This window comes from Lipophrys pholis (assembly GCF_963383615.2).
Source record: "Lipophrys pholis genome assembly, chromosome: 14".
In the NCBI taxonomy this organism is placed as follows: domain Eukaryota; kingdom Metazoa; phylum Chordata; class Actinopteri; order Blenniiformes; family Blenniidae; genus Lipophrys; species Lipophrys pholis.
Genome location: NC_137633.1, coordinates 2,639,666 through 2,650,344, shown reverse-complemented (window position 1 = coordinate 2,650,344; position 10,679 = coordinate 2,639,666). Strand labels below are relative to the sequence as shown.

Genomic DNA, 10,679 nt, shown 5'->3' with positions numbered 1-10,679 from the left:
TTCCTATCACCTTTTATACAAATATCCTATTCCTCAAGCAAAACTCAATTTATTTTGCTTTATCTAGTTTATTAACCATTTCACGACAACAGACTGCATTTTTTTTGACCCTAAAACATTTTAAAATGTCCACTGAGTGAGAGTCTCTCACCTAAAATCCGTAGATAAGTTTCAATATTTGGTATTTCTTCAATATCATTGAGTTTTGAGAAGCTCGTGCTTCAAATGTCAAACTGATGAATCTTCCGTTTACGGGGGCAATGTCATAGTACTGTGTTTTTCTTAATGTAATAAACGAACTGGGAGTTTTGGTAATAATACACGTGCATCTCAAATCGGAGTGGAATAATTCATTCAGTCTTTTGGAGCAATGCTGAGAACGTGAAGATTTTGGTTTGTTTTTTTTAAATCGAAGTGAAACAAAGTGAGGAGATAAAATGAGACCCAAACACAAATGAATAAAAAAATGGAACCACATTTATGGAAGACCAAAATAGAAGCTCTCTGTTACAAGCGCGATAATCATCATCCAGTGTTCACCTCAAGTCAAATATCAAACAAACAAGAAAAAAAAACTAAAAGAAAGATCATCAGATCAAACCTTGAAAAATGCCAGTTGGCGGTAGTTTCCGTCTTTTCCAGCAATTCCGGTGCAAACGTTCAACACTGTCCTCCTAGACGTCAGTGATGAAATACAAAAGTAAACCCTAAAAACACTAAAATTTAAAGTACAGTCACCACAGCTGGTCCAAAGGTAACGACGCATCACTAACACTGACTAACTGGCGCAGCCACTAAACAGTGAGGTGGTGAAGCTCGGCTGCAGATTCATCCCCTCGTCAGTAGAACTTGTTAGATGTGTGATAAAAGAGCAACACTTTATTGCAGTTTAAGTCAGCGGTCGTATCACTACAGTGGTTCACGTGGGGGGGCTTCGCCTCGCCGTCTCCGTGTGACGCCCGTTCACACGGAGACGGGAACCAAAGCTTCAGGTCGGCGTGTTGCGGAATGGTTCAGGACCGACGTGGAGAAAGTTTGTAGTTTTGCTCCTGGCTCTCATAGGCAGAGCTGCTCTGTGTCTTTTTTCTCGGAGGGGATGGCGTCGATGGACGTGTGGGCGCCTTCTCTCGTCTGGCCCAGACACGACGCGATGACGTCCACGGCGAGGGAGGCGGTGGCCTCGGCGGCCTCGGGGCTGGAGCCCATGACGGGGTTCACCTCCACCAGGTCCATGACGGACAGCAGACCTGCAGGACCAAGACACGGGTAGAACGTCAACCACCATTAACGAAACCTCATCGCCCCCGAATCCAGCAGCTTCTGCAGCTTCCTTCTGGAAAACTCTTCAATTTGCAACAAGGAAAAGGTTAATTTATTATTATTTAATGTTTGTCTTTAGATGTTGGGAGGATAAAGTAAAAAAAAAAAAAAACTCTGAAATTTAAACTTAAATGAACGTTTACATGATTGATTGTTTGTCTTGACTTTTCTTTTACTTTGAAGTATAAACACAACTACAAAGATGGATCTGAATCCCTATTTATTATATATACTTATTTCTACTTTTGCCAGAGGTGCAGTAGCATCTATATCTATATATCTATTGATTGATCGATCGAGTGGACTCAGAGTTTTCTATTCCAGTGAGACATTTCAGCATATACAGTGTTTTAAGTTTCTTGACTGTTTCGGTGACGAGTGCAGTGTTACCTGTGTGTGTGTGTGTGTGTGTGTGTGTGTGTGTGTGTGTGTGTGTGTGTGTGTGTGTGTGTGTGTGTGTGTGTGTGTGTGTGTGTGTGTGTGTGTGTGTGTGTGTGTGTTGTTCTTGTGAACGGAATGCAGCGTAAATCTTATGAACTGGAACGCTGCAGTGTTTTTAAATCAGCAGGACTTCAAGCTGACAGTATTCTATTGCCTCAGGACTGCTCTCTTGTTGTGAAGGACCTCATACTGAGGATTAAAGAGCCGTGGCGTTGCCTGGGGTTAGAAAACAAGGGTGAAATTGGGCGGAGACGATAAGCAGACAGCTGAAACTCAATGATCCCTCATTACAACCGCAGAACATGTTTCCACTCGCTGATGAGACTCATTCTGCAATAACAGCCGGAAGGGCCGTTGCAATATATTCGTAAATATTCCTCTGCATCTTTAAACGTCTTGGTACCAACCGGCGGTCCCCTCAACACCACGTCCATCCATTTATGAGCACAGTATCGGATCTGGCTGCTTCCAGCAGGCCGCCGGGCCGGAGCCCAGAGCTCCAGTCGTCTCTAGCAGAGTTCAGTGCAGCCGCAAACTGGTGCCGTGTAAACGCCCCCCCCCCCCCCAAGAGTGAAGAAAGTTTTGCAGATACACTCGAATTCGTTGTCGTGTAAACGGGGCCTTAAACCAACCAAGGACGTGGCGCACAGGAAACTCGTCCACAAACCTGCAACCCTGGACGTCCTGCCCACAACTAACTTTTTCAGCATTATTGATTTGAAGGATTTCAAAGTATATTTGACACATTTGGAAGGATTATTAAGTACATTTGACCCAAAAACATGCCAGGTCGACAATATCATGTATTTTTAGGATTTGTTGGAGCAAAAATAATAATCAGCTTGATTTATGAGTCTAATGATCTTCTGCCGTAAAAAAATAGGATCAATGTTTGTTTTATAATTATTTCCCCATATTTCCACACCATAACTCAGGTATGGAAGAATGAGGGAATTATATAAGTTGAGTTAATGTTGATCTAATACTGATCTGATTTTACATATTATGACAATATTATTTGCTAATTTTAACTTCAGGATATTTATATGATATATATTTCTATTATATATATCAGCTTCCAGCTGAACTTTTCATCAAAAGTGATTCCTAAAGATGTATTTACATGCACTTGTTCAGTTTGTTTACCATTAAGAGAATGGTAAACAAAGAGAAACAAAGCCATATGATCCCACACTAAATACATGTGGACACATACTAGATATATGAAAAACAGATAAAATATCAAATACAAATAACAATATGTAAAAGTACATTGTACAATATTTATTGTCTTAAAAAATTCTGAAATCTCATCCGTGGACGAGTCGTCCTCCAGTCAAAATCCTTTAGGGATATTTAAACCAACAAATGTGAGTTTAAGCATTTTATTTTTATTTATCAGTATATCAGCAGTTTTAAAGTGACTGTCAACAAGTTTACGACTAAAAAGGACTAAAACTCTGTGTGGTCGTCTGTACCTGTGTTATGGATTTCCTCTGCGATGTAGATTCCCTCCCGGTAGGTCAGACCTCCGTTCACCGGCGTCCCCGTGGCGGGAGCGAGAGACGGGTCGAACGAGTCGATGTCGAAGCTCAGGTGGATGGGTCGCTGCTTCCTGTGCCAAAATGTAAAAGAAGCCAGAGGTGAGTTCGGCTTCTCCGCGGTTCCAGTCGCATGCCACTGAAGTATCTTTGTACACGAAGAGCACCTCGCCAAGAGGTGATCAAAAGTGGCTTCCATGACCCTCTGGATGCCGAGTCTGTCGACGTCCCGCATGCTGAAGTACTGGATCCCCAGCGCCTTCATGATCTGGCTGCAGGAAACACAGTCACACACGTCAGCAGACGTTTTCACTGATGTAAATACTGCAAATAGTTCAGGTGAAATGATTTACTTACTACTCTCCGGGGTCCACGTCACGCAGGCCGATGTAGACCAGGTCTCTAGAGGACAGGAAGGGCTTGACCCAGGAGAACCCGCGGATCTCTGGCACCTGACGGACAAATGGACACGACTCATGAATGTTGGCTTTGGACAGCCAGTGAAACCCGACCCACTCTCTTCCTCCCAGGCCTGCCAGGCTGTGCCCCTCTTTCTCTCTGGACCACAGGACTATACATAGTCTTTTATTCATTATTATTTAATTTCATTACATTTGTGTGTACACCCTCCACGGTTAATTCAACAGGTTTTTTTTCTTTTTGTCAGCAATTATCTTTTGTTAATTTAATTATCAATTTATAATGATAATAATAATAATAATAATACAATTCAATATGAAGTCGGTCTGATGCAACGTTTGCATGTAATGTCACTAGGATTTTCTCTTTTCTTGTGGAAAAATGGCCCAAAGAGTCTCTTTTTTCCATCTAATGAACCGATACTGATAATATCAGTATTTATTAAAGATCATTAAAGATCACCTCCTCCTCCTCCTCCTCCTCCTCCTCCTCCTCCTCCTCCTCCTCCTCCTCCTCCTCCTCACCTTGCCTTGCAGCTCCTTGAGCATGAACGTCACCGGCTGCCCGTGGAAGTTTCCCGACGGCGAGCTCATGGGTGTGTTCAAATCTGGATGAGCGTCAACCCAGATTAGACACAGGTCAGGGCAGCGCCGGGCATGGCCGACCGCCGATCCGAGACCGAGGCTATAAAAGGGAAAGAACAGCCCGGTGAACATCTGGTGGCCGTGTCGGTCAAACTGAGACGAGCAGGTGTGGAAACTTTAACACATGGTGGAGTCGTACGGCCGACTCCCTCCGAGACACCTGAGCCTGCGTGAGGCAAGGCACTATATTTGGTCCATATTACTTTACTTTCATTATATGCAAGTTATTATCAATTATCATATACATCATAGAATAAAAATACATTGAGCGTTTGACTTCACGGTGACAACCAAGTTCTGTTTTGCAAACTGTCTCCTCTTGCTGCCAGTTATCTTATGTAAGAGGGTGAATAGTGTAGGAGGCCGTATGAAGTTCTTTTGTTTCGATAAATACGGGTTATAAAGTTTGACTGCAGGACTCCGTAATTATACAGGATGTGAAAACAGCGCAGCATCTGTGAGAAAGGTATCATTTTGAAGCTACATATTATATACTTGAAGTGATTTTGATCTTTTTTAGATCCTATCTTTAAAAAAAAAAAAAAAAAGAAGAAGCATTTCAATGTTTAAAGTCAGTGGAATGAGGATTTGGAACAAACTCACAGCGTGTACAGTGCGTACAGCGTGTACAGCGTGTACAGCGTGTAAAATGTATTAAATGTTGCATTCCTGAAATGAATGAATAAAAATAAAGTGTTATATACTAGAGCATGGTTTATTGTCAAGAAGGTTTGATCTGGCTCGTGAGATGAACTGTAAAGTATGTATGTCATCTATTTTTTCTAAATAAAAGGAATTACTGGTCCTGACTTGTCCCCCGGAAGTTGCCTCAGTTTCAGGATAAGCAGAAGTTTGTGGAAACGAGCTGCAGGAATCTGATCGTTTACTAAAAAAACAAAAACTCCCAATAGATTTACGAGCCGTCACCTGGACATCAGGTGTGATGAAAACCGGAGTTTAGAGGGTGAAACTTTTACCTGTGGTCGCCTCCCAGCATGACCACGGTATGACCGGCGCCGACCGCGCCGCTCACCGCGCCCGCCAACATCTTGTTGGCCCCGCCAACCGAGAGAGGGAAGTTCACGTCCATGTCGGACTCGTCCTTCTCCGGGTAGTGGAAACTCAGATCGCCAAAGTCGTGGACAGAGTAGTCTGAAAAACACCACAATAAAAGCTTTTAGTTAAGAACGGGGCTTGACTGTTTTTCTTAGGGTTCTGTACATTAAAGCCCGTCAGGCCGCCACAGTGTGACTCGACAGTTATTTGTCTGAGCTCGCAGTCTGAGTCATTCAATGCCGGCGGAACATTCGTGACAGTGCACTTTCCACTCGTCCCATTTCCCAGCTCAGCTTTCAGCCCCGTCCTCGCTGGATTCGGGGCTCTGGACGGAGTAAACAAGTGGTGGAGGTTCGTGTGGAAACATGAGCCACGAAGACGGAGTGCGGGTTGCTCTGCTGATCTGTGGGGTTTAGGACCTCGGGCAGCCAGGACAGGAATAGCCCTCGTCTTCAGAGCAACCTTGAACATCCTTTGTAATTCAGCAGTGCGTTTTGAAAGTGACAGATAGCAGCAAGTGGCGGTCCTCTACATTTGAAAATCTAAAATTAAAACTACTTCATGTCCACAAGAGTAAAGCTTCATGCATTTAACTGATTATTATCTTGACGTACAGATGAAGCCTTTATTCAGACTGTTTGGACAATCTGATATCTCAAACCAGCTTAAAGGTTTGAGATAAAAATGATCATACTTGTGCAATAATTCTTTCTGGAATCACAGAGCAATTTAACGTTTGGCCACTTTCACTCCTACATTCTGTTAGGAGTCTTGTTCTTTTTGTCATTTCTATATCTAGCTAAGTTAAGGTTGGTTAAGAGTTAATATTATTTGATATTTTGTGTACTATTTTTTATACTATATTTTGCTTGGAGTCTAATTCTCTTCTATATTTAGTGAAGTTAAGGTGAATTACCTTCTTTTCTGTAACTCATCTTTGGTATCCTCTGTGTGCTGCTCCTCTTCTATTAAGCTGCTGGAACTCAAATTTCCCTGACGGAGTCATCCCAAGGGATTAATAAAGCAAAGTCTAAAGTCTAAAGTCTAAAGTACACAAGAAGAAAATAACTTGCGTTACAGGCAGTATTAATATATATTAATATTTTTTACTTCTGCTGATCTGGTATTAGACCAATAACACTGCCAACATGCCTGCAGGAGAATTTCGCCAACATTTGCAATGCATTTGAATTAATTTGACATATTACGTCTAAGTAAAATCAAAAGCTTTGCTTATACAGCAGATCTGAAAAGAAAACAAATGCAAATAATTCTCTTCAAACAAACTCAAGACGCAAACGCGCATTTTGCTGTAATCGGAGGAAAACAATTCACTGCTGCATATCACTTGGCTCACGGCTCACATTTACAGATATAAATAAGTGCGACTGGACGTGCACATCATTGCTGTAACAATTTAGAAAATGTCTCCACTGAAAACGTGGCGGGTGAAAGGAAAGGAAAGGAAGAAGCATGTGCCTCTTGCATAACAAGAACAATGTTTATCTGAGGGATCAGATAAGCTGGTGACTGTTGATACTCTGCCGATCAGCCGGTAAAGCACCGACTTCCTGACTTTATCACACTAATTCTTTGTCATGCGGTGTTTTCGTCGCATGTTCTATTTAAAGATTTATATTTAAAGATGTCAAGCCTATAGGAAGCACTTCATGACTGCAGTCGAATTGTAATCTGCATTCAGCAGAAATCACAATCCGGTGAGCTTCATTCAGTCTTTTCTGTCAGTCCTCTGGACCGCCGTACGCTCCTCCTGCCTTGAAAAATACATCCGACGTGTCTAATTATACCAAACTGTATCCCTCTTCAGGTTATCATTGCCACACCTATCTCTTGGCACTCCGCCAAGCGGGTGTAAATCATTTCTTTCTTTTTTCAAAATAGACGTATCTGCTGGCAGATTTCTTTACTATTGTATTATCAGGGAGCGGCAACAGGCCCAGCGCAATGTTGTTTACTCTGAACGGTATGTGCCGGTACATTATAGACTGATGCAAGTAGATCCCGTTTGTACAGTTGAGGAGGAGGAGGAGGAGGAGGAGGAGGAGTACAACTCACCCGGTTTGCTCCCAGACACGCTAGAAAAACTAACTTTGTTCTAGACAAGTTTTATACTTCATTCATGAAGAAATTGCACGACCCACTGATTATTTCATCCCCTGCAGTCAAATTACTTTGTTGTAGCTTCAGTTAATTATATTTGTTTGAAAAAAAAAGAAGATCTGTTCTGATTATTATGTGTTTGCTTCCATAACCTGAAAACCTCTGGTGAACAATATAAGACGAGGCCTGAGGGGCGTAACGAGATCTGGAGGTTTTGGAGGAGACGCCTGCCCCTGCAGAGTAAAACATGTTTTGTCTTTTGCTTTAAATGCAACAGACGTGACATTTACAGACTAGATACCTAAACCGGGGCTTTTAGTTCAGGGGCCACATGCATCCCAATTTCTGGAGGAGGCCGGACCTGTCAAATGGTGCCAAGATAACCTTTAAACATTAACTAAATGTTCGTATTGTTTGGACCAAAAGTTACTCCAATCTCTCTACCTTCACATTTGTAACTACTATGTGGGTATGCTTATTTACGGGTATGTGTATACACAAATATTTATATATTGTTTTCCTTTTTCTTTAATTTTTTCTTATTGTATTATATTTTATTTTGTTTCATATTTTACTTTAAAAAAAAGCCTTTAACGGTTTCATTATGCATGTTTTGTACAAATTCACCCTGTCATCATGACTTTAAGCAACTCAGCATCGCAGGTACCTCAGCTCGGGTCTTGGTGATGTGTTTTCGTCTGCTACTGTGAAGAAATGTGGAAATTTGAGTGAAAAATGTTTGACACCCCCAAATCTAGATCCTCTCAAACTTTGAGATCGCATAGCAGTTTGATCAGATTCCACCAGACTGATGATGATGATGATCTCGTGTCCCAAAATCATACTGGATGAAAATATTACACGTTTTAAAAAAGTAAATCTTAAACACTCTCTGTGTCCAGCAGTGTGTAGTGTAAACTCTGAAATGACCCTCCCAGGACTGAGTCACATTATGTGAAGGTGACATATTGCCAACACAATGTAACCTCGAAACAAAAGCGGCGGGTCTTTCCGGTGCGTCGTGGGCGTTTCCACGGCGACCACGTGGAACGAGTATTGTCATCGTGGCTGCGGTGGAAATATACCCCCCTCCCCTGCCCCACCTCCCTGTATGATAAAGCAGACATGTGGTTCCCGGAATAGATGCACGCTTGAGTGGGGAAGATCCCACTTTGCGTGATGTTAACCAACGCAATGTCCTTTATTGCGCACCGGGTGACCTCAAGACGCAGTCGTTCGTCTGCGCGTCATTCGGTTTTTTCCTCTGGCAAAAACATTGCAGATCTGGAAGTATGATCAGAGGAAAATATCGGGCGAAATTATAGCAAAAATCCCCCGTGTCCTCTGGAGCCCCGCGAGCCGATGGCCCGGTGATATTTACGGTCTTCCGGTGATGTAACCGGCTGAAACCCCGGAGGGAGAAGGTAAATCGGTTTAAATGCGGCGTGTGAAGCTTGTGGGATAGAAAACACCCATCTGTCTCTCTCTCTCTCTCTCTCTCTCCCCCCCCCGGTTATGTAACGCGGCAGCTCCATTACCACCCACCTAAACTGGAGAGTCTCTCGATCAGCCCCGCATCCCGGATCACCGCCGGGCCGCGCTCCACGCCGCGCTTCTTCTACAAGGAAGAAACACACACAAAAAAAACAACCCCTCGTGTCAAAAAGATCCGCTTCCCTTTCAAAATCTTTTTTTTTTTTCTCTCCTTATGAATCAGTGTTGAATAAAAGTCGTCTCTTACCTGTCCCCTGGAGAACGGAGCTCCCAGAACCGCCACGGACTGAGCCCGGCTCTGCTGGACCGTTTGACCCAGCTGAGATCTGAGAAGACGCAGGATCGGCCCCCTCAACGCCATTTTTGTTTTTATTTTATTCTAAAAAAGAAATTTAGATCTGTGGGAATAATAAGTGAGAAGAGGTCCCGACGAGGTGAGAGCAGCTCCCGGGAAGTCTGATGAAATTCGGTGGATGCTGACACCAGTGCTGGAGGCCGGTCTTATGGCTCCCAGAGCTGCTTAATATTCAGCAGCTTGGCTAAAAGGAGGATCACAGACTTGCAAATGAGGAGGAGGAGGAGGGGGGTGGAGGAGGAGATCCTCTGCTCAGACAAACAAACACGAGGGTGCTGCCTGATCCTTATAGTTTCCTCACTTTAAAACAAAAATCCCAATTTTGGGTATTTCACTTGTGCTTTAAGTGGGCAATTTTAACAGGAAAAGGGGGAATCCACAACCTTTGAAGTCCATTCAGGTTCCGCTGAGGATGAAGTATGTTGGTTTGTTTTTTCATTTCACAAATATAATGACAAAACCAGACTAAACCAAAAACTTGAGTTAGTGGAGGATTTTTAGCAGCTGTTTCTAAAGTGTCACATTTTCTTTTACAATATTTTATTGACACTTTAAAGCAAGATGTTCTGTTTGAACGTGTCAATCAAATATATTTTGAAATATATGGTCCACGATGTTTTCAGGATTAATTCTACACATAAAAAATCCCGTACAAGTATTTTATACACTATAGATCTACTGATGTAAAATGGTAATAACATCCGGAAGTAACAAAGAGTGTCTATGATTGTGAAAGTTAATACAGTTTTAAACGCGAACACAATAATATTAGTACACTGAAGAGTTTGAAGCATCTTATAACTTTATCCTCCGTCAGCGACCTACTGAATAAAAGTTTGATGAGCGCGGGTCAAACCATTAGGAGGCAGACAACGGGGGAGGCTGTGATCAATTTAAAATTAGAACATTATTTTGCCTTCCTAAATCGTACAAATATCTTTTTGATAATAAATAATAGAATATTTAAGCGGCATGGGGTTTTTAATAGAGCCAGGAAGAACGCCATAATGTTATTTATTTTTAAAGTGCGACAGGGTTCATGACTCCGTCGCCATACCGAAGATTGTCGCCTTCACCCGAACGAGAAGCAGCACGCGGTGTTCCTTAGTCGAGCTCTGACGTCAGACTATACGACACACCTTCGGCTCAGCCAATGGGAACACTCGAAATGCCTGCCCGAGATTTGTGGGCGTGACCTGGAGCCACAATGGGCGTGTTTGAAACTGCGGCTTTTACCTGTGTGGAAATTTCCAGATGAGATGAGCTGAGAGAGAGAGAGAGAGAGAG

General features: G+C 42.7%; 1 protein-coding gene and 1 long non-coding RNA gene across 2 annotated transcripts; one reads left to right on the top strand and one right to left on the bottom strand.

The window, feature by feature from the left end:
- Positions 1 to 459: 459 nt before the first annotated feature.
- arg2 (arginase 2) lies at positions 460 to 10,470 on the bottom strand. The gene is made up of 8 exons (XM_080480218.1): positions 9,285 to 10,470; positions 9,089 to 9,161; positions 5,344 to 5,518; positions 4,247 to 4,406; positions 3,660 to 3,754; positions 3,470 to 3,574; positions 3,240 to 3,376; positions 460 to 1,247 (listed from the first exon to the last, which is right to left on the bottom strand). Exons 1-8 carry the CDS (start codon positions 9,396 to 9,398, stop codon positions 1,057 to 1,059), a joined length of 1,050 nt encoding a protein of 349 aa, XP_080336344.1. The 5' UTR covers positions 9,399 to 10,470; the 3' UTR covers positions 460 to 1,056.
- On the top strand, positions 593 to 5,171 carry LOC308119934. Its single transcript, XR_013935999.1, has 3 exons — positions 593 to 1,366; positions 3,269 to 3,404; positions 4,259 to 5,171. It is a non-coding gene; the product is annotated as an uncharacterized lncRNA (long non-coding RNA).
- Positions 10,471 to 10,679: the final 209 nt, after the last annotated feature.